The 25,047-nt window shown below is 36.9% G+C and overlaps 1 protein-coding gene across 1 annotated transcript in view; it reads right to left on the reverse strand.

Annotated features, from left to right (window-relative positions):
* The window catches only part of cdkal1 (CDK5 regulatory subunit associated protein 1-like 1), a 259,308-nt gene that overhangs the window by 115,243 nt on the left and 119,018 nt on the right, over window positions 1–25,047 (reverse strand). Inside the window, exon 8 of the mRNA XM_028471816.1 lies at window positions 2,965–3,131. Coding sequence (XP_028327617.1) covers window positions 2,965–3,131 — 167 coding nt within the window. The remainder of the gene's footprint in view (window positions 1–2,964; window positions 3,132–25,047) is intronic.

Raw genomic sequence — 25,047 nt, forward strand, 5'->3', positions numbered from 1 at the left:
AAACGAAGGATAAATATACATATACTTAATCCTGAGGAAACCAGAGAAAAAAATTTAAATAAAACTATTGCTATCTTGCATGTTCTTCTTTCTTTCTTTCTTTCTTTCCTTTTCCTTCTTCTAAGGAAATTCTACGTACCATGCGCAAACAATTACCAAAATTTGCACAACCATCCAGTCTCGTGCAATATTGTCTCAGCTGCAAAAAAGGCCAATAGTCCTAAAGGTGGAGCTACAGAAAGCCTCTAAATTTCAAAAGTTTAAAAATTCACAACAAATCAACCATAAGTGCTACAGATTGGAAAACTTTAACAAAAATGTATCCATGTAATGTAAGTTTTTACTTTTTAAACATATTGCAACTTATCAAGTCTATTAATCTGTAAAACGTATTTAAACCTATCTCCTCCCACAATTTTCGCTTAATTGGCACCAAACTTGTTACAGCACATCTTCAGACTGTCCTACACTAATGATCTACAGAGATTTAAGATTTTTTTAAAATTGAGCCTGCAGTGCATCATAATGTTTGACTGTAAACAGCACTGTTAACATATACTTGTGAATTCCTACTAAATACAATGTTCATTAAAAAAATGTATATCATTTTGTAATCAAAGTAGAGGATGTTTGGAAAATATCAGAATTCTCATTATCTCATCTCTACAGCATTTTGACATTTGGAGTAACTGGAAAAATTGCATTTTTAAACATCAGTTTGTCAATTATCGAGCCAATAAATCATTGTTAAAAACAAACTGCCAACATGTTTACCCTGTCTAGGGGCAATATGTGTATTTTCAGATTCTTAACTGAAATTTTGACAACCGTTGCTAACAGCTGCTGCCTGGCACACAGGTGACATTTGCATGTGCTAATCAGCTCAGTGACATAAAGAAGCTTCATTGGTGAGTTCAAACCTCAGCTCATGCAACATTTCCATTATTCCCTAAAATGTCCTGGCCCCCCTACCTTATCTGCAGCAACTGCATGCATACTTACTGCAGTTCAATATGGCCTCAAAAATGTGTATTTTATCTAATAATTTGGAAGTTTAATGGTTAAAACCCATATGCCAACAAATCTGTAAATACTATTGTGTATGATCAAAATAAAAACAAAAACAATACAACCAAATTTGTGTATTTTCTAGTTAATCATGGCAGCTTTACTTGAATGATTAGGTACTCATATAGGAAGGCTGTATTGCCTAATACACAAATCTGAGTCCTGAAATTAAAATTTGTTTTAGAAAAAAAGGCATAGGGACATTCCTAGAATGCACAAAGATAATAAATATATATATATATATATATATATATACACGCACACACACAATATATTGATAATGGTGTGGTGGTGTAGAGGAAAAGGAGAATAGGGAACAAGAGCAACAAAAGACAAAAAAAACCCTGACTACACTTATCTTTTCTTATGTAGGTTAATTGACTGAGGAATTAGAGCTAAAACGATATAATTCAATGCATTGACATTAACAATAAAAGTGCTGGTAGATTATAAAATAATTTTTAACATACGCACGCAGACCAGGCTAGTGTGTCTTTCTGCTATATTTCTAATTATCAGTTAATTGTTATTCCCTATCATTAGTAGGGTGGGTTTTTAATTGTAATGTAGCCAACCAGAAAGCCTACCTATACATGTGGGGGACAATTAGCCACCTCCATTAACCCCTGCTTAATTACAACCTCCGCTGCTGCTTCCCACAGCACTTTTTTTCACTCCTTCTTACCCCTCTTCTCTATCCCCAGGCCTTCATCCCCTCAATTTGTCCTTTTTTTAAATGTCTGTCCTCATTCCAGATATATATCATCTCAATCATTCTTGATTATTTGATTTAAGGCATCTGTCTTGGACTTCAATAGAGTTTTCCTGAAAACAGCCAAATTTCTCTTTTTTCGGACACAGTTGGTCATCTTATTTCAATCCATTGTGCCCTCATTTCTTAGTGAGTAGTTTTTATATCTTTTCTTTCTTAGTCGGTGTTTAAAAAAACAAGTGATTTTCTCTTCATAGTTGATCAACATGAGTAAACTTATTATAGTGTGCTATTACAAATGTTTACAAAACATGTTGTGCTGAACTGTAATGGTAGTTCCTCCTTGCTGTTGAATAAACAAATAATTTCGCTTCAGCTTCTGCAAAAACAAAAACAAAAAAACTGAAAATGTCTGAATTTATTTCTTCTGCTCTTTTGATTCACATGTTTATGCAATTACAACTTCATAATTTCACATTCTCTTACCAGCAGAAGCCTAATGTTGAAATCAGAAAACATCAGGAAAATGTATTAAGCTACAAAATAATTGGAATAAAGGACTTTGATGATAGCACATATGCCACTCTCGGAAATACTAAAACGAGAAGAGAATGAAGGCCTGAGCGATTAAATAGGTAGAGGGCAATAACAATGTCCATTGTTCCATTAGGCAAGACCATAATGACTGATAAAATGAGGTTAGTAAAGAGGACACAATGGCCCATAATTGACTCATTAGTGAAAGACGAGAATGAACTCATGATTAGAGAAAGAGTTCTGCAGACAAAATGCTTGGTAAGCAAAAAAAAGAATCGCGGTGAGTTTATTAAATCTATTCGTTTGTTCACAGGAGGAGAATATTAGAGGTGGAAGTACAGGGTGAAGATGAAAACAAATTAAATGATAAAGTATTTGTGGTTATTTTATTGTTTGATGATGCTTCGGGGTGGAAACATGAGTGTTATTTCATATTATGCATCTGGTGGAGACAAATATATCTATTCAGTTACACAAGAGGGGCCCATCGTCGTTTGGAAGAAAAGCAATCATTGCATGGTGAAACCAAGACGTGATAAAAGATTGGAAGTACAAAACACAGCCTTCATGTGAGTCTGGGGGTAAATAAATATATAAATGAAAGGGTGTTGAACGGTAACGAAACACAAATGTCTGAGTCTGTCTACCTCAAGATGTTCCAGGATATATGGAGGGTTGGTCATTCCCAGCCTCAGCATGGCTCCCTCAGGGATTTCCTCCACTAACCTCCACAGCAGAGTGGGCAGATCTGTACCAATGTCCCTGCCATAGGCTCCAGTATCCTCACTGGTCAACCAGATCTCACACACGCCTTCTGCAAACAGACCAAGCAACAAAACACAAGAATTGAACAAACTGAGATGACTGTCTTTGTAAAAGTTAACACACAGAGCTGAAAATGTATCTTATATGTTAAAAAAATATGGACAATAATTCAGATTTTACATTATTCTATAAAATAATCTATTAAGTTATCATGATTAGTGGATGATGAAGACTGTCTTTGGTCAAAGTGTTATGACCTGCTTTGGAAGTTGAATTATGACTTTAGTGGTTAACGTCAGGGTTTGGGTGAATTATAAATGTAGTTTTGTAATTGATACTTATAATTATAATTACGGAGTAATTATAATTATAATTGTAACTTCAAAAAATCTGTTGCTGTTGTAATCGTGATTAAATTGTAATTTAGTGTTGATAACTGACTTCGTAATTGTCATAAAAATTTTGTTAAAAAAATATCAATTGTATTTTAATGCAAAACTGAGGAACCATGTTTAATTTCTACACATATGTAGTTAACAGTTATTAAAATATGTTTCATATCAAGCTTTCCCACATTTTACCATTTAAAAAAAATGACAAGACAACCAATAGGAAGGAAATTAGATAAGATATTTGTTTTTAGTGTATTTTACAGCTGATTTAGGGCCTGTTATCATAAGAGACGCTAACAGAAAGCTAACACAAGAGGAAAGTAAACTTTTATTAGGTTCTTTTATTTCAGGCTCAGTAATTGTGATTCATTGTAATTGAACTCTAGTAATTGAGAACATAAATGTAATTGACTTTCTGAGGATGAAAAAATAATTGTAATTTAATTGTAATTGGAAAACATGCTAGTCACTGAAACGTAATTGATTTCTAATATATTATGGGTAATCAAAAATGTAATTGTAACTGAAAAAATGTAATTGACCCCAACCTTGCTTAACATAAACAGCCTTAAAACTGCATCCTTTACGTTCATTTTGTTTTGGATCACTTTTCTTTGTGCCTGGATATCTACTAGGGATGCAACGATTAATCGTAAGGCAGTCAAAAATTGATTCATAGGTATCACGATTGACATCGATACTTTAAAAATTGAATCGCAGTACTTTTTTTAAACAGCAGAGGGTGCTGTATATTTATCCCTTCTCTTGTCCAGCAGTGTACGCGGCGGGCGGAATCTGCTACTACTTTTTTTCTGGCCGCATTCTACTCTTAAACATGTTAATAAATTATTCCTTACCCCTTTTGCACCGAAAGAATATCTGTAATATTACGTGAATATCTGTAAAAGTCACTTTTTTCTATTAGCTCTGTCTGCTAGCATAGCATCTCTTCTTCACTGCAAGAATTTCTGCATGCCAACTGACCACTGGGTTACCAGCGCCCTCTGCTGGTCCAAACAAATAACTGATGTAATTCAGTGAAATGACTTTTGTTTTTTGTTTTTTTAAGTCCAATTGTTAAGGCACAAAATACATTTTCAGTTGCACTTTTAAAAAGAAAAAAAACAAACTATTATGCAGTTATGCATTGTTTACTATAGAACCAGAATTTAAACTAATAGGCTTCTTCTTCATTTGTATTCCTTTATTTATTTCATTCAAGATTTATTTTTAGTTAAATTGCATTGTTTTGAATAGTTTATCAAGGGATTATTTTAACAATGAAAAATAAAAGGAATAAATTACAGTATTTTCTAAAGGAATATTTTTCAGTCATCATTTGCCTACGGTCCCATCTTGAAAAATAAACCATGAGAGAATCGTATCGTGAACCCAGTATCGTGAATCGAATCATATCGGGAGTTGAGTGAATCGTTACATCCCTAATATCTACACCTCTTACTTTTATCAAACATAATCTGCTTCACAACTTAATTTTGTCAGACAGAGCAGCTTTGCTTGCTCACTGTGCACCACAGTCAAAGAACACACAGTCTCCTAACTAAGCCAGGCACTAATGACACAGCAGAGAGACAGGATTGCAGAGTGCCGTTGTTTGTTGGTCAATACAGAGGATTATCTCCTAGCGCAGGCTGGATGGTTAACAGTACATTGCTACACGATACATTACACTGGCATTCTGGTTCGACCACAATGTTTGCAGAGTTTACAGCAACCCACAGTCTAACGAACGCCGGAGGGTGATGGGTAAGTTTCACGATTGACTCGCACTGTCTCCACCAGTCGTTCCACATTTAAATAATGGACACCCCTGATTTAAAAGCTATGACATTTACTTTGATCTGCCAACTTTAAGCCATTCTTTAACTGTTTGTAGTACTGCCTTAAAACTCAGTTTATTTCGCTTTTTATGTTTCTTCAGTAGCTCCTGAATTTCTACCACACTATAAGAGCTTTCAGGAGCAACCAGAGAGCACAAACTTCCGCCAAGCACCAAATATCTAACCTTGCCTGCAAGATGGATTCTCCCGGTGTTCACAAAGACCAGAATCCATCTTGTGCTGTTACCGCCTTTGCCTTTCAAAACCGAACCGAAACGGTTCAAACCAATGATGAGGCAGTGTTGTGGTTTAGGACGGGATACCCGGGTGTGATGAAGGCAGAAGAGCCAAAGCAAAACTGGCCCATGCGCAGTTGCAGGGAGAGGAACTAGCTGAGCTACCACTATTAGCATAGATCCGGATCAAAATAGAAAGATGTAGATGCAGGAGGATAGTTAACATGCAAAAGTCACTCAACGACATAATGACCGCAGCATTACTATCCCAAAAAAAAGTTTTCACCAGCGAAGCTTTGTTGTTGTTGTTGTAGCAGCATCTCTGCGGCGCATGCCGATGACGACATCATTTGTTACTGTGTGATTGGCTAAAATAAATCATGGTGGACAGGCGCTTCACCCAATCAGCTTCAAGCATTCTGTTCATGTCCCTCCCTGGTTCTGAAAGGATTCACCAGACACAAACCCAGATCAATGTAGCCCTCAATGTAGCCCTCCCTCTAAAATTAGAGGGAGGGCTACACATCAATCTGGCTCTTGCCAGGTTACCAAATATCCTCTTTGTCAGATATTGGCAGTTATCTGGATCACTGATCCTGATCATGGTACCATGATTGATCATTCACACTTTAAATACTTCCCCCATGAATAACGATACAGTAGGTCCAAATGTATATTATCCAGGATCTTCTCCAAAACTGAATGGAATCTTTAAAGGTGTATGGTCAGTCTTCTACCAATACAAGCAAGAAAGGTTTGTGTGCGTGTGTGTGCATGTGTGTGAGTGTGTGGAGTGGATATCTCCCAGACGTGGTGCCTGTTCCACTTGAAACTTTGTCAACGGCTTCCAAATAACCCAAGTTTGTGCATCCATTATTTTGGAGTAATTTGGTCATTTCAAAATGTTTATTTTAATTTTATTTCACCTCTGAACGGCACAGAAGTGAAACCTATTCAGCTTTTGACCTCAGGGTGTGAGGGGGCGCTAGCGCACATCTATATCTATTTTACTGCACAGCTCCTCACCCGAGCAAGAGTCACGTGTGCGGCCAGAGCCAATCGCTGCGCACACAGCCAAGCAGACACGGACTGTAAACACATGAGTGAGAGAGAGGAAGACAATTTAGACCGGAGAGGGGGAGGGGCCTCTGAGCAGCTGCGCTCACACTGATAAACTAGCAAAGCTCTAAAGTCTCACTGATTGGACCTGATGTGAGTCACTGATGTGATGTGACAAAATGACAACAGAAAGATACAAAAATTAAAAAAATATACATTTCAGAAAAATACAACAAACAGAAAAATATATATATAAATGAGTAAAAAACAACAACAAACACATTTATCATGCTCATGTCCCATAGAATTAAACCAGGGAAATCGCACACACTATTTTACTTTGCACCCACAAATATAGCTTTATATAACACTACAGAGTACAGAGTATGTACACCTCTTGGTACATCCAACCTTCAAACATATACTCATTTGGTCATAATTAACTCTAGTTAAGCTCCCACTACATGAAAACATACTTCTGACGGGCACTGTACTAGTTGGTTAAAAATTTGCCAAAATCCGTTAAGCATTTTACACAAAGACATACAAAGAAATAAATGAACGCTGTACAAAAAACACGCACGCACACACACACACACACACACACACACACACACACACACACACACACACACACACACACACACACACACACACACACACACACACACACACACACACACACACACACACACACACACACACACACACACACACACACACACACAAAGCCATCATTACCATTAGCTACGCATAGACGGACAGAAAGATGCAAGTGGCTACTCAGATAGTAAAGAGAGCGTTTGGCTATTTGGACGCCCCGTGCGTGCGCTTTAAGGCGCTCATGGGCCAGATATATTAAAAATGATGACAGTGTAATTGTTCACAGTGAAATGAAAGAGTTTCCAAAGCTCATCATCATTGACATTAAGATACACTAATGATTGCTGGAGCCGGACACATTTATATACACAACCATCAAAAACATTAATCAGTCATATATGCTGCTCATCCTCACACACATTACACAAGACGACAATCAGAATATTGTGTTTACTTGCTTCACTTTTATTAAAAGCATATTTTACCTCAGTGACAACAAACTTTATTAGATTCTGTACAATTATATAACACATTCATTTCAGAGTGTTGCTGATCTACAGCAGATAACTCCTTTTTTATTGATAACCGAGACATGATACAAAAGTTTAGTAGATTAAATGTCACATTTTTCTTTCACGCTTTGTCATATTTTATGACTTTAAAGTAATTTTTGCCATTTCTTTGACATGGTACAATTGTAAATAAAGCAAGAAAACGAAAAGCTTGGAAACACGGTGTTTGGATTTTTTTCCGCTCTGCTATTAGGCAGCTTTCATATTTCATCCGCCAATGGATGTTTTTGTTGGCTAAAAAAGCAGCAAGACCAGCCATCAGGAAATGTTGGGGCTGATAGAAAAAGCTCAAGTGCTTCCTCTTGTTTTGCTTTGAACGAATCACATTAAAGGTTCACTGCAGCACAGGGTAAAATCCCATCTTTCTTTCTAGTGATGAACAGGCCTGATATTCACCCGTTTCTATCGTGTTAGCTTAAGTAAGCAGGCTTTTAAAGCTGTATCAGATTGTTGCCACTGATGGCATTTAAACAAAAAAGAAGAAAATGCAATTTAAATTTGTCTGTAGCCTGAAGAGGAATTATAATATTCATGTAAAAAAAACTTTAAAAAAAACAAACAAAATCTATCTATATATCAATCCATTCTCATAATAAACACATTTGATGTTTTGATATTACTCTGCACAGTAAACAGATTATGAACATATATATAGGCCAACAAGTGATCCTGTTACCCTACCATATACATATGGGTTCAGTATTCCTGTTTATCCTAATCTGTTTGTCATGATATACGTTTTGATTGGCTACCACTGACTATAGTGATTACTAGATCCCAGATTAGATGCACAGAAAGATTATCTTATTAAGCGGCATTAAACCCCTATTTTCTTCAATACAAGTCAACACATGGCAAAGCCCTCTTCCATAATATAGATTGAAACAGCATGTAAAAATAAGGTAGCACTTATTTTTCTAAATGTTTTATTGGGAATTTTTTTGAAGGTGTGCATATATTTGTTATATTTTCAGGATGGTTTCATGGTGGGCTTTTTTTTTCATACACTGGGATATAATAGCAACGCAATGTGGAAATATGTTTTAGTATAGATTACCCTTTAATGTTGATCACACGCAGCACGCCCACTTGTGTATCATGGCTTAATGTATACAACACACTTAAGTATGTGCTGCTTTGTGTCAAAAAAAATATGTACTTAATGGGGCATAACAGGATTATCTTCATGTGCATATAATCTGCAATCAATTAGACTTTAGCACTCTGGATATGTAAGGTTCCCTGGCAAGCTGACTCGATAAATAAACATAATTAAGAATGTACACCAATAGTACTCATTTGTGCCTTCCCTATACATATTTGTGAACTCTGCCAAATGTTTATTAAGTTTTAGTCACAATCTTTTGACTCAAATGCAACTCAGTTTTAGTAAAACTCTGGTCAACAGGACTATTTCAGTTATACAGATTGAATTAACATTGATCAACCCGATAATGGATGGTAATAATGTTTGTAAATACACACAGATTCAATGTAAAATTATCACGAGTTTGGATTGGATTTCGTAACAAAATTATAGTTTATTAGTTAACAAAATCAATATATTTTCATATAGTTTTTGTATGCATGCATTTTTTTAATAAGTCATAGTCTAGTTATTGTCACGGTAAAAAATGTAGTCGACAAAAACTATGACAAAAATTTTCAGTGGACAAAATTAACACTGGACCAAGAAGTGTATTTTTTGCGGGAAGGGTTTCCATGGCCACTGATCAAACAGTACATATACAGACCCTTTCCAAAAAAAATAGAATACTGTGAACAAATCACCATTTACTTCTCCGTTTTTGCAGAAAAAAAGAGGAGAAGAAGGACTGGACTGTAGGCCAGTGGTCCAATGTCCTCTTTTTTGATGAACGTAAAGTGTGCCTTTCATTCAGGAATCAAGGTCCAAGGGTTTGGAGGAAGACGGGTGAAGAACAGAACCCAAGCTGCTTGAGGTCCAGTGTGAAATATCCTCAGTCAGTCGTGATTTGGGGTGCAATGTTCTGTTCTGTTCCTCACCAGTCCTTCTTCTCCTCTTTGTTTTCTGCAAAAACTGAGAAGTAACTGGTGATTTCTTCACAGTATTCAAATTTATTGAATTCTTGTTTTCATTGGTTTTATGAGCTGGAAGCCCAAATCATGTAAAAATAAACATTAAAAACAAGAAATTGTGGAAATTAAACAACTTTTCCATGATATTCAAATTTTTTGAAAGGGTCTCTATATATGCAGAAAGGCATATTCAATGATTACAAATTGGGATCAGGGTCAATGTGAAGCATATAGATTAGGGATGCAACAATTCACTCCCGATACAATTCGATTCATGATACTGGGTTCACGATATGATTCTCTCACAATTTATTTTACAAAATGGGACTGTAGTCAAATGATGACTGAAAAATATTCCTTTAGAAAATACTGTATTATTTTATTTTTAATTGTCAAAAGAATCGCTTGATAAACTATTCAAAACAATGCAATTTAACTAAAAATAAATCTTGAATGAAATAAATAAAGGAATAATACAAATGAAGAAGAAGCTTATTAATTTAAATTCTGGTTCTATAGTAAACAATGCAAAACTGCATAATAGTTCTTTTTCTTTTTAAAAGTGCAACTGAAAATGTATTCTGTGCCTTAACAATTGGACTTAAAAAAAAACCCATCATTGCACTGATTTACGTCAGATATTTTATTTTGACCAGCAGAGGGCGCTGGTAACCCAGTGGTCAGTTGGCATGCAGCTATTCTAGCAGTGAAGAAGAGATGCTATGCTAGCAGACAGGGCTAATAGAAAAATGTGACTCTTACAGATATTCACATAATATTACAAATATTATTTTGGTGCTAAAGGGGAATTGAATCATTTATTAACATGTAACATTAACATGTAAGAGTAGAAGGCGGCCAGAAAGAAAATAGTAGCAGATTCCGCCCGCCGGTACACTGCTGGACAAGAGAAGGGATAAATATATAGCGCCCTCTGCTGTTTAAAAAAAGTACTGCGAATCAATTCTCAAAGTATTGATGTCAATCGTGATACCTATGAATCGATTTTTAACTTACGATTAATCGTTACATCCCTAATATAGATTGATTTGTTCTGACTGAAAAGCGTCAGCAGGCGCAAAAATCCACGAGGATCCCCAAGAGAGAGAGAAAATTGCATATAAATATGGTGTGATCAATAACCCCACCCCATGTAAGAAGGAGTGTTACTTTTCATCAGATGGCAATGCTGTTACAAAAACAAGATCGGTATATATTTATATTTTAATGGATTAAAAACTTTTCAGCCATGTATTGGTTCCAAAACTTTACACAACACAAGCAACTCTCAGATACAAGAAAAGCGTGGAAATAAAGGGGTACATTAGCAACAGCTTGGCTAATGCTCCACCCCAATGTGATTATGTCTCATTCAACCAATTTAATTATTCCTGGAGGGCTGCCTGTCTTGCCAACCAACTTTATAAACTCTTCTCAGTCTTTGAAAAAAACCCATCAAAATAATTCAAAGCACTGTGTTTAGAAGCCATGACTCATCACTTAATCACATTAATAAAATAGATTCAGGCACATGTAACACTTGTGTATAGTGCCACTGACTAGAAGGCCTGTCTAACCTTCAATCCTATTCGTCCCACCCCTTCTCTCCCCCAGATACTCCAAGCCTCTGGCGATTTCTCTCTACAGAAAACTTCCCCACCCACAAATAGATTCCAAGGCAGATGTCAGCAGCTGTAACGCGAGCTACTGAATTATACATTTAGAACGAGATAGAGAAAAGGAAGCATGTGATGTAAGCCCGAATGGAGAGAGAGAAGGGGTTTGGGAAAACAAAGAGTGGATTGCTTTAAAACTTCAGATTTATTGGAATAAGACACTAACTAGAAAGCACTCGTGCACCATAGCAGTCCCCCATATTGCATCGTCACCTAAATGTTACAAAGAATGTGTTGATCCATAATGGTGGATGAAACTCAGAGAAGTGATAGAAGAACCAACTCTACACACAGGCGCGTCTCACCCGTGGGGGACGCGACACCCACTCATCCATAAAAACAAAAATTCATCCCACTCACTTTTTACAGAGGGAATCATTGTTGTAAACGTATTGGTCAAGTTAGATTGATTGAATGGTGATGAAGCCAATCATGGCCAGCCATTTGATGAATCTGCTGTTCCGAGGAGGTAAATAAAGAGTTAATAGCGATGACGATGTAAGTGTGAGTAAAGTCACAAAACATTTGTAACAAGTGGCAAGATAGGAGTGAAAAGTGACGAATGGGCCAAAAGCAGTCACAAGTAGCAAAAAAAAAAAGAGAAAACAACTGGTATGTAATGGCTAAAGGTTGCTAAAATTAGCCAAATGTGGCAAACAGTGAAAAAGTGCAAATGTGGAACAAAAAGAGACAAAATGTAGGGAAAAAGGGAAACAAGTGTTATTTATTGGGCAAAGGATAGCTTATTTGGATGAAAAGTGGCAAAAAATGGTTAAAGAATTTTAAAAAATGGATAAAAGTGTCAAAAAGAACGTGCAAAAATAGACAAAAAATAGGAAAAAGGATATTTATTGGCAAAAGAAAGATCAAATCTGAAAAAACTAAAAAGTGTCAATTTTTTGGGAAAGCGGGCAAAAATGGGACAAAGAAAGTTACAAAATGGCCAAAGAAAAAGGCAAAAAGGGGTTAAAAAGTCACAATAATAATTAAAATTAAGACAAAAAGAGCCACATGTTGAGTATCACTGACTTAATAACAGCTTGATCATGGTTTTAGTAAATTAAATTGAGAGTTGATGGTCGCCCTAATCTTTAAAATCACTGCTCCACCCCTGCCTACACATCTGAATCAAATTTCATCAACATCGATCAACTATGATCTAAGATATCAATTTTTGCCAATAATGACAGGATTTGAGACCGATTCAAATATGGGATATTCATAAGGATCATCTCCAAAATCTAATCACTTTTCACTCATTTTAGATATTTCTTGAAAGTTCCATGAGACTCTGTCCATTTGTTTTTCAGTTAGACTTTTCACAACAAAAAACAAACATACACACATGAAAAAAGGAATAAATGCCAGAGAAAATAACCTCCTTGGAGAAGGTAACAATACCTTATTCTAAACATCACATAATTACCAACTCAGTCTTGATATGTGACTTTCAACAGTTAATAAAACTGTAAAAAATAATTTTAATTACACTCCTTTAATTGCTCTCTTTTGAATATCATAAGCAATCTGGGTTGTTCCTTCACCTTTTCATGCATTTTGATGCTTCTCAAGAACAATAAAAACTTCTCTTTGCTTGGAATTCTGACAGTTTACTAATAACCTAACCCGAGTGAGTGAAAAAACAGCTAATAAAACACGAGCCCTGCTTCAAACTCATCCACAGTGCAACTCCGGCACAAACAGCACACAGAATTTCACTGCAGTAATTAAGAAGCTTAATTTAGAGCAACAACTGTTGATGTGGTGCGTGGGAGTCTTGGCAGGTAGCTTCATCATCACGGATTAACCCAACACACTACATGAAAAAATAAATAAATAAAAAATCCTCTCTCTGGCATGTTTGCAACAATTACATGCATGTGTGATTACACATGTAGTGTATCCTAAAGTGTGCATGTGAATGTGTATATGATTAGGTTTAATGAAGAGCCTACACAAGCCGTTAAACAACACATCTTCAGAGTTTCGTGACCTTTTGTACATACCTGTTGCTTGTATGTGTGTGTGTGCGTGTGTGCGTGCGTACATGGGTCAGACACATCGTATGGATATATCAAAAGTAATTGGAAAGAAGTCTCCAAGTACAGGGTGTGTGGGTGCAAGTCTGCGTGTGAGTGTGTGAGTAGTCTTCTGTATATGTTGTGCAAGTTGCAAATAGAAATATAGGAAGTAATTGGAATAGCACTATATCCCTGCTTTGACCATCAGTGTGTGTGTGTGTGTGTGTGTGTGTGTGTGTGTGCGCGTGTGTGTGTGTGTTGTGAGTGTGTGTGTGTGTGTTTGAGTGTGTGGTGCTACTAAACAGAAGGCTTCCTAAGAAGCTTCCGAAGCTGATGGTTTGTCTATAAGAGCAGAGGGATCTGTGGGGACCAAATACCATCCTTTACCAGCCTACAGAAGAGAGCTCCAAGTGCTTGCGCATGTGAAAAAACCACTTGTGGTATATTAATAAAAGGCCAGATGAAGGTGGAGATGCTAAATAAAAGTTCAGCTTTGGTGATAAACACTGTTTCTACAGGGGGCAGATATTATTATTTTCTGTATATGTAGTTGGATAGTACAAAAGAAGATTAATAACAATGATTACCTGTTTTCATGGCATCTTTGTGGGTGGAATATATATAGGAAACAACATCAGGGAGCAAGTGATGTTCTTTTCTGAATTTGTTGTGTTGGAAGCAAGAAAATGATCAACAGCAAAGATATCAGAAAGTTTTGAGCCAAATTAAGATGGTTAGATTAATGAAACAGAAAATCCATCGAAACTGTAGCACATGCTAGGTGATTCTACTCCATAATGGTCAGTATCAAAAGTTTAATTTAAAAATATGAACAGCTTTTTTCTCTCCCAAATAGACTAATTTTGAAAATGTATAACTGCCTGTGGTAATATGTACAACAGACAAAGGATTGTTTATCTATTTACATTAAAGCTGCATTTAGCACTCGCCCATTACAACATGTGCCAACAATGGATACATACCGGTAAGTATTAAAATTGCACATTTAAAAAAGTTTGCAATTGCAAGATTACAATTTCTTTTGTATAGCTTTTATCCAAAGCGATACAACACCATCAGTGTTAAGGGACTTGCTCAATATCCCACAGTGATGACGCTGGTTGAATTTATACCAGTAACTCTCCGTTTACAAGCTTGCTTCCTTAACCGTTACGCCACCACCGCAAAGAGACAATAGAGCAGGCGGCCCTCAACCTAATTTTGTACGGCTACCAACGTAAACGCAAAAATTATGAAAAATATACAAAACAGCAAGAACAAATACACAAAACGAAAGACACAAAATTATAAATTAATCTAAAGAACAACAAATAAAATACACAAAAACTAGTCCAAACACACAATATAAAAACAAAGCTGTACAAAATTACTCACAAAATGCACAAGACCACAACAAAAATACACAAAATTACAGAAAAATATACAAAACGACGACGCGAAAATATACAAAATGGCTACAGAAATATACAAAATGACAAGTTTACAAAACAACAATAAAAATATGCAAAATGAATCCAAAAACACAAATGCACAGAAAATTGAAGAAAAATATTCAAAATGACAGAAAAATATATGATATGACATAAAATGACTCCCACAAACACAACAACAAAAAACACACAGAAAATGAGAGCAAAACATACAAAATGACAACAAAAAACACACAGAAAATGAGAGCAAAACATACAAAATGACAACAAAAAACACACAGAAGCCTTTTGTTATATTTCTGTATTATTGCTCAGATTGGTCATTATTTTAGATGCTGATGTGAATATTGAAGGAGTTCCCACTGTGATAGAATTTGATAATCTGTTTCACATTACATGTATGTAAATAATGTGTGGACTGTTTAGAAAACACATAACATGGGGATGCACTCATGTTGGAATACCGATGATTTAGGCAACGCTCAGGTGGAAATAACATGCATTCATGCAAACACAAGCTACCTAATTATTGCTTTAAACCTGAAGTTTTATCTATCTATCTATATATATATAAATTCATAAGCTTAGAACAGAGTTTTAAAATGAACTAAAGATTCAAAATAGAAGATAGCACAGCCTCAGCTCTGACTACAGACTCACTGTAAAAGTCAATGAAAGAACTTATGTAACAAGCACAACAGCATTAACGCAGATGTTTCCTCACAGGTGCTGCTAATGACTCAATTAAGCAATTCAGATTCAGTTCAGCTTAAACATTTACCATAGAAATGTTGCATCGACACAGGTTATTCTCACTTTCCAGGAAAATGCCAACAATGAAAGACAGGCAATCGTTAGAGTATGATCTGATTGACTCAGATCTTACATTCAGCAGTCAGATCAAATCTATCACAAAAACAGCTTCTACCACCTAAAGAACATCTCCAGAGTGAAAGGTTTAATGGCTCAGAAAGATCAGGAGAAACTGGTCCATGCTTTTATCTCCAGCAGACTGGACTATTGTAATGGTCTTCTAACAGGAATCCCCCAAAAGAGCATCAAACATCTACAGCTGGTTCAGAACGCTGCAGCTCGGGTCTTAACCAGAACAAAGAGGTCAGAGCACATTACTCCAGTTTTAAAGTCTTTACACTGGCTCCCAGTCAGCCTCAGAATAGACTTTAAAGTTCTGCTGCTGGTGTATAAATCTGTGAATGGGTTTAGTCCAGAATACATCAGTGACATGTTAGTCAGGTATGAACCCAGAAGGTCTCTCAGATCTATGGACACAGGTCAGATAGTGGAGCCCAGAGTTCACAGTAAACATGGTGATGCTGCTTTTAGTTGTTATGCTGCAAAGAAGTGGAACAAACTGCCAGCGGAGCTGAAGTCAACATCCAATGTGAACATTTTTAAATCAAAGTTAAAGGCACTTTTTTTCTCTACTGCATATGATTGAGAGAGAGATTTTTTGTCATGTTGTTGATGTAATGATGATTTTACTGATGATTTTAATTGATTTTACTGATGATTTTAAATGTTCTTATTGATTTTAAACAATTGAATGTTTTATCATGTAAAGCACATTGAGTTGCCTTGAGTATGAAATGCGCTATATAAATAAATTTGCCTTGCCTTGCCTATGAGTGAAAAATAGTGAAGCACCTCTAACTTTAGTGATCCAGTATCGATTAGTAACAAAGCCCTGTTCAAATTATGACTTTTTAATTGCGTTTCCTGTTCATTAGTTCACAGGAAACATCTCAGTGCCCGCAATCCTGTTGGTCTGGCACGTCTATTAAGGTTGATATCATTTTGACCCTTTTACAGCCAACATGAAAGAATTAGGAATTAGCTGCAGATGGTACAAAATCTACTTCAGTGGAAAACAGTGTCATTTTATTGGGTTGAGATATTATCTATCTAGTTTTTAAGGGAGGTTGTTTTCCCAAGAAACCCTCATGTTGGGATAAACAAATGTTGTAAATTAAATTAAATGTAAGATTTTGCAAAGTAATTGCAATTCATGTGTATGGTTAATAATAAAAATGGCAACGAGAACACATTTTATAGTAATTTTAGACCAAAAAATGATGGCGTATTTGACAGTTGTTCACAGTGATAAATAAAACCAAATCTACAAACTAAACACTGCTGATTTTCACATGGGTTTCCTATGTTGATGTTTTTGTTTAACATCTTAATCTTTCTCTATCTGTTTTAATCAACTTGGGGTTTTTTTCTCCTTGTTTTTTTTTTAATATATAAATGACATTATGTACACAAAAACAACCCACTTACATAGGCATGTGCACACATACAAACAAGCACACAATGTCTATACATACAGGAAGATCAAATATGGAAATGAGTTCCATTAAAAAGTCATCTATGTGGTAATGGTTAATATCTACTGTCAAAGAGCAGAACCAGTGGGCACACTTGAAAAATACCAAACAGACACCACACACACTGTGGCACCAACAGACACACACAGTACGAGAGTGGTGTTATTAATCAGACATAATAAGGCTTTAACTCTTTCCAATTCAAGGCTGTTGACCTATTTTTTATGCGCAAAGAGTGTGTGTGTTCTAATTTGATAAATAAATAATATAGTCTGGTCAGTATTTATGCTAATAAATGCACCAGCAGGCATCCAGTTTGTGTTTGTTGATTCACTCAGTGTGGTGTGTGTATGTGTGTGTCCGTCCCTACCATGACGTTTGTTACTGGATGAACTCCGCATCCTATTTAATGTCTATAAAGTGTTAATTAAGTTAGTGACTTTGCTTTTGTGTTTTCAGGTTTGTAAACTAATTTGTGTGCAGCATGCGTTAACCCGGTCTTTGCATTTTATACACCATCCTATTATGTAAATAGTAAAACTTTTCATGTAAACATATGGGCCATTTGCTGAAACAAAGAGGCAGAGCAATTATTAGGGTTTTGAAGTGAAGTTATAGTGAAGACGTCTGTGGGGTTACATGTCCTAAACTAACAAGTTCATTTTCTCATTAGTGGTGATTTCCATTTCACGCAAATATGAAACAATGAATTGTGTGGCACTGAAGTAAAAACTAAAGTAAAAAATTCAGAATAACTGCTAGTGCTTATGTGATTTATTATTATTTTAAAAAAAAAATTGGCTCAGGAAGCATCTTATTAAGAGTCTTATAGCAGCGGTAGAAGAAAATAGTTTTGTCCTAAATCACAGCCTCAAGGTTCAAAAGCACTGTTAGAAGTCATTGATTCAACTGTGAATTGTAGACTTCACTAAGGAGTGCCTGAAGACGAGGCTTTTCTTTGCAATCTACACTAAAGATGCCACTACAAGGGCCTTTTTCTAATAAAGCACAATAAAGTAGGACAAGGGCATCGAAGGGCTTTTTAACTCATTCAGTGCCAGTCATTTTCAGAATTTCTACCCCCCTCAGTGCCAGTATTTTAGAGCATTTTGACTGATTTTTAAAAACCCACCAAATAATTTGTACTATGACAATCCACACATGTTCTGTGTTAGTATGTGGTGCTGTGAGCTGCTGGATACTTCACAATATCACTTTATAGCGCCATAATCTCCCTTGTCCCTGCTTCTCCCTCCTTAGCTAATGGTAGCATCAGTGGCTAATCTGTCAATCTGCCACCATTAGGGAACCAGTTGGTCACTATATCAACAGAGAAGCCTTATATTTACAGTAGAACGCCGTCACAAGGTATCCAAGCAACTTCAGTGAAAAAACGCAATTGACGATTTTTCTCGTCAATTGCACTGAGCATTTGGATATTAAATGACGAATCATCTCAGTCAGTGGCACTGAGTGAGTTGAGATATAAACCTTAATAAAATTTAAAGCACAATTTTTAAAGATAAAATGCATGTCCGAAAATCCATTCATATTGATACATTAATGGGAGGATATCTCGCGACGAGCCTGGAAATCCATTGAATGTCTTGGTGAATTAGCTGGGGAGAAACAGTCTGACTACATTCAGCAGCAAAGAAAAATAGTTTGGATTGAGACTAATGGATAGGTTAGGTTAGGTTTTTTTTATTTGTACCAGAAAGTAAATTAGTTAAACATAATAAGAGCAAGCTTGCAGGACTGACATAAAACAGGTAAAACTCTGCAGGACAACTTCCCACCAATCGGACTTCGCAGCTGTTAAAAAGTGCTTGTGCGCAAAGATTGAAGAGTGATTTTAGCTTGTGTCCAGCTGATTTAAAAAGAATATCACTGAAGATACAAAACTCTGTCTTTAACTCTGTCTTTGCCCTTGGGGGCCATCAGCCATCGGCCAGATTGAAGGAGCTGAAATTTCCTCTCTGTAGAGGGAGGGAACATGTTCCAGCAATACATCTGGCTTTCCTCTGCATCTGGGTGAGGTCTAGCACTGACATACAGTACTTGGTTGAGACTCACCAACAGGTTTACCGGCCCACTGAATAATTTGAGTAAGATAACTTGCCTTTTAAAGCCAGGTTACCAAACCATGCCACAAGAGAAAATGACAGATTCAATAGAAGTAAATGACTTTTTGTCAATGTGAAAACAAGACAGTTTCCTTAGACACGGCAGGCGTTCGAGTCCCTTTTAACAAACCGCTTCACAGCTTTTAGTTTGGAGTCAATGAATGTCCCCAGGTACTTGTAATCCCACACACTGCACTGGTTGACCCTTAATGAATGTCAGATCCTGAATTGGAGCATTCTTTCTGAAATCAATGAGCATGACCTTTGTTTTAGATGTGTTAAGCTCTAAAAAAAAAAAAAAAAAAAAAGAGGCATTACACAGCTAAAAAAAATTGATGACAGGACCTTGGCCATATTCATTGTCACGGAGCGGGCTCACAATGACTATCACAAGCAAATTTAAAAATATCGTGTTCTCATGCTTACTTTGGAACATATTTGTGTAAATGATAAAAATTAGTAGAGAAAGATCACAGCCTTGGGGTGAGGTTGTTGACGTACACAAGTTACTGGATTAAACAACCAATTGACTGTCAGCCTTTGTCTTCTGTTTGTTAAAAAGTCAAGAATCATTCCAATCAGGTTATGGCTTAGCTGGAAGTGCTCAGTCAGTCAAGTGGCTAAAATATGGGGTTAAGTGGAGTGAAAAGCTGAGGAGATGTCAACCTAGCATGAGTTTTAGACCCTTCTAGGTCATTAAGTAAAATAGTTAGTAGAGTGATTACAGAATCCTGTGTGAGCTCTATAGGCAAACTGCATAGGGTCCAGTGCCTGCATGGTTTTCCGAGTCAACTCTGAGTTGACATTTTTTTTTCAAAAGATTTCATTAAGAGAGAGGTAAGAGCGATAGGTTCAAGATCTAAGGGGACTTTCAGTCTACTTACTATAGTGACAGCGATAATCACAGCCTGCTTCCACACACTGGGTACAGTTTGTTCCTTCAGAGAACTGTTAAAAATATACTGAAAAATACAGCTTAGCCATCTCGCACAGGACTTAAGCAAGGTGGCACTTATTTTGTCAGGGCCCAGGCTCTGGTTTGTGAGTGAGGAAGGACTTGGTAAATATGTCTATTATTTTTATGTCAAAAAAAAAAAAAAAACATGTTTAGTTTAGTTTGGTCAAAAATAAAATGTTTAAATGTATACATATGCACATGAACACAAAACAACAAACAAAAGGCAATAAGCATAACATTGACATAATACATGAGTAGCTATTAAGTTGAATGTACTGGAGTCACCCACTTACCCCCAATTTCCACTGGATGCGGCTCCGCTATGGAACGTCACCGCCGCGTCAACGGAGCTGATAGGTTTCCATTTTAGTCTATGTGTTAATTTCCACCGGGTCCACTGGGGTGCGTGTCTGCTCCTTCCCAGATGCGGTAGTCCGGTGCCCCCCGCCAGATATACGCAGGGCGTCTATTTCTGGCGGACACCGGAGCACGACGCATCAATCAGCACAGAGCAAATGAAGCTAAACAGGAAATTAAGCACGTACTCCGCAATAAAATATCGGGTTACTTTTCAAAATAAAACACTTCAGATTATATTTCAAGTAAATACATCACCAAAACGTCATGTGTAAAAACAAATTCACATCCACTATATTGATTCCTCTCATACTGTAACTGTACTGTAAACTGCAGCAACTTTGATTTAGTTCATGTTTCTCTGTTGGCTGTTGCTAAAAAATGTGTCTATGACAAATCCAGAGTCCAATCTTCTTGTTCTCCTTCGTTAGGAACACTGACATATTTATCTGTTTATTGTTGTGTTTATAACACATACATTTAACCGCGTTCTCGCGCGATTATATAAATATTGTGAGAACTGCTCTGTCTCGTGACGTCACACTCGTTCAACCGGAGCGCACCGCGGCGCACTCAAAACGCAACCGGTGTGAAATACCGGACGGCGGACAGCGGTGAAATACCGGATCGGTGCCGTGGCGCAGCGGAGACGTATCCAGTGGAAACCCCGGGTTACACATTTTTAGGCAGTGTCGTGCCTGAATGCATTTAATGAACAATTGTTCATGAACTCGTTCATCTTTTAGGTGAACGGGAACTTAAAGTGCAGTATTGATGAACACTATTTCAATAAGCAACTGTGCATATCAATAACGTCAACAGCTACCCTAAAACGGCAGCCAATCAGTTCACAGTAGCAGCTTTCACCCCTACAGTATATTCTCAAAAACTGGAAGAAAAACTTGCTCTTTAATGATCTTTTCAATTATTTACAGTATTTGATAAATCATTCAAACAAAGACACCTATAGGTGCAATAATTTTTAAAACTTAGAAACAATTTGAATCAAATTCCATTTCATTCCATACTAGCCTTTAGTTCAACTTGGGGAAATTAACTATGAACTATGTGCTCGGAAGCCAGGAAACTCAGTGGACAGCTGCATGTGGCTTTGTGCTTAATAGAGTTATTGGAGTCAGCAGACACAAAGTTGTGGACATCCATGAAAATAATATAAAATAGTATAATAATGTTTTATTGGAGCCTTCACACAGCAGTATTACTGATGGAGGCAAGCCATTGCTAAATTGGTGCAGGCTGATGGTCATAAAACTGCCAATCAAGAAAAAAAGCTTCTACTACCTTAACCAAAAGTCATTTATACATTCAAATTTGTATTAATAGACAAAAAAACTTATACACTTGAAATGTAGGCCATGAAGTTTCTCCTGTAAGTTTCTGTAAACCTTCTCTGTTGACTTAAACCCTGTAAAAATCACTGATCTGGAGTTTTTCTGCTATTGTATAAAAATTTACAAGTCATCTGTTTTTTGTTTCTCTTAGTCATGTTGCATTGGGTGTACTGTATAGTGTAGGTATATGTGGTTTCCTCCAATCATGTGAAAGCCATGATGGATCAAAGACATTTGCCCGAGGCCTTCAGATACAGCAATACAGGCATGTTTAGCTGAGAATCAATGGTAGCTACCCTGGTGCTGGAACCAATCAGATATTGGGTCGCCCTCTTGATGTCCACTTGCAGGCTGTGCAGAGCTTCACCATTCTCACGCCCTCTGATTGGATGATTAGTGAGTGTACCCGTGACAGACCAAGTAGAATTAAGAAAATACGTGCTTGTAGCTGTGTTCTCAACAACTCTGACAAAATCCCGTCGGACAAAATCCCAAACTTATTAGGAAAGTGGACAAAATATCCCAATTTTAAAATGCCTAACTATAATCCTAACCAGAACCCCACTTCTGCTTTTGATTTGTAAACATATGTTTTTTAGGGGGACAGCATTCCGGTATAGGCCCACCAGTGTCTACTGCGTGTTAACAGTGTGTATAAATAATTATTTTAGACAAGGTTACAGATCTAATGCTGCGGTTTTAGTTGAATTGTTAGGCTTTTTAATGCAAGATGTGCACATTTAATTTACTACCATTAAGATTTAGAGGCATAAATATTAAACAACGTCTAAAAATTAAAATAAAATGGCATGAAAAGAAATATGAGATAATGACTTACTACTTGCTGATACAAGGTAAGTATCCCTATCTCACTGTTATTCAATTAAACGCACATTCACCAAACAGACAACTCCATAAAGCAAAAAAAAGTTTAACACCAAACTACATGTACATTCACACACACGATTAGATATAGTTTGACCAGGCAAGGGGCTTCAGAGCAATGTCTTGTCCCCTGCACACACACACACACACACTCAGTGGGGGCTTGAAGGAAATCAGGCACAGGGTTTTTCTGCAAAGTGACAGATGTGGCGACAGGCTGTTCAGTCAGGCAGAAACATTCAACGATTTCTTTGGCTGAAGACCTGGAGTGACAGTCAACGTGGCTGGAGAGCAACATGTCAGGGCACACGGACACACATGAACAGGCAAAGAAGAGTATTATCAAAGCTGAAACTGGCACACACACATCTCCTTTTCCAGAATGAAAACAAAGTGTGTTTTAGTTTAAGAGGAGTGGGATGTATCACCATGTAAGTGATGCACCTGTCATGTTTTAAAACTATATTTATATAATAATTCTACAAAAACACAATTTGGTTAAATTTCCCCGACACAAAGCAGTTGTGACAGCATTAGAAAGTGGGAAAGCTGAGCGGCAGATTGTACCGAGAGGCATTCAGGAGTTGAAGGAGTTACATTTGCATGCTGAGGACATGTCCTAACATGTACAGACATGTAACCTACTGTGTGGGCTTGTGTTGATATGTTCGATGCTGGCTGCTTCAAACAATCCCTCACCCTCCCCGTTATACCACATACTGGGATTTTACCTTGTTTCAGATGATCAAAACATTGAGAAAGCTACACACAATCAGTCTTAAACAGTTGTTTCTAACTTTTCCCATTATCAAGCTTGCAGTGCTGAACTTCCCCTGATGTACGATGTTGCCTGATTTCTGTTTTCTTCTTACTTTTATCTTTGTTTCATCTCCTATAGCCATTAAATTTCTCTTTTGTACTCTAGATTCACCCAAACAGTATAGTATCAGGCTTGCCCATTCTGTTAGAGCACCAAAACAAAATAATCAAAGGCTTAGAATATCTTCAGTCATGTGCACTCAGACTCCAAAGATTGGTATTCAGTATTTTTATTCTTCGTTTTGGCAAATATTTATCAAGATTTTGTTGGGAGGAAAAATAAGTTTGAACAAAACTGAAGCAATCACAAGGATGTAATGCAATAAATAAAGTAAATCAAATGCAGTTCATGTAGTGTGTTGCAAAACACAAATAAATAAATCCAAAGAGTTACTGGTTCATCCTTTTCTAAAGCCTCTTTGTGTACCACCATCATCACGTGGTTCCTGAAGGTTTTTCAGCCCTGGACTCATGCTGTGACCTACCCATTGCAGCTTGCATCAAAGGTGAGAAAAATCAATAATTATGTTTCTTCCTTTTCTTGTATTTTCCTCTAAGCATGCAGCCGAGCGAGTGCATGTTTGATCCTATTTGTTTGAAAGAAAAAACACAGCAGCCTGTCAGTCCTTGACAGTTGTGTTCAAAAAGTCTGGAGAAGAAGAACTTCATGAATTTGGTTTTAAGCACCGGTCCAAGAAGCTGTGCACTATATTATGCATGATACTAGTCCACAAACAGTACAAGCAGTTCAGACTAATGCTAGCTATTGCTATTTCAAGGTCAATGCTAATATTTGGTTATTGCTAGGCTAATTCTAATCATATGTAAATGCTAATATTAATTCATCCTAGCTAGTGCTAATGCTGTCATCCATTCACTTCATGGTACGGCATGTAGTGCAATTTTTCAGCTCCTGGAACCGCTATGTTGACCTATGCATTCCCCAGACATTTCCACAAAGAGAACCGTTCACTGATAACCCCAGAGATGGCTGTACATGATCCTGGTAGATCAGCAGTTCTTTCTAAAATACTCAGACCTCAGTGCAGTGTAAAATACTCACTGGCAGTGGGGGGGGGGGAGCTGTTTATCAACAGGCAATGCCATGCACAACCCTAAGCACATAAAAACGAGCTTAGGGAACGTTCACGTTGGGATGTGTCCGATAGATTCCGGCATTTATCAGCAACGTTTCTGTGGCAGTATCTGCG

The sequence above is a fragment of the Gouania willdenowi genome, chromosome 16 (genome assembly GCF_900634775.1).
Source record: "Gouania willdenowi chromosome 16, fGouWil2.1, whole genome shotgun sequence".
NCBI classification, from domain to species: Eukaryota; Metazoa; Chordata; class Actinopteri; order Blenniiformes; family Gobiesocidae; genus Gouania; species Gouania willdenowi.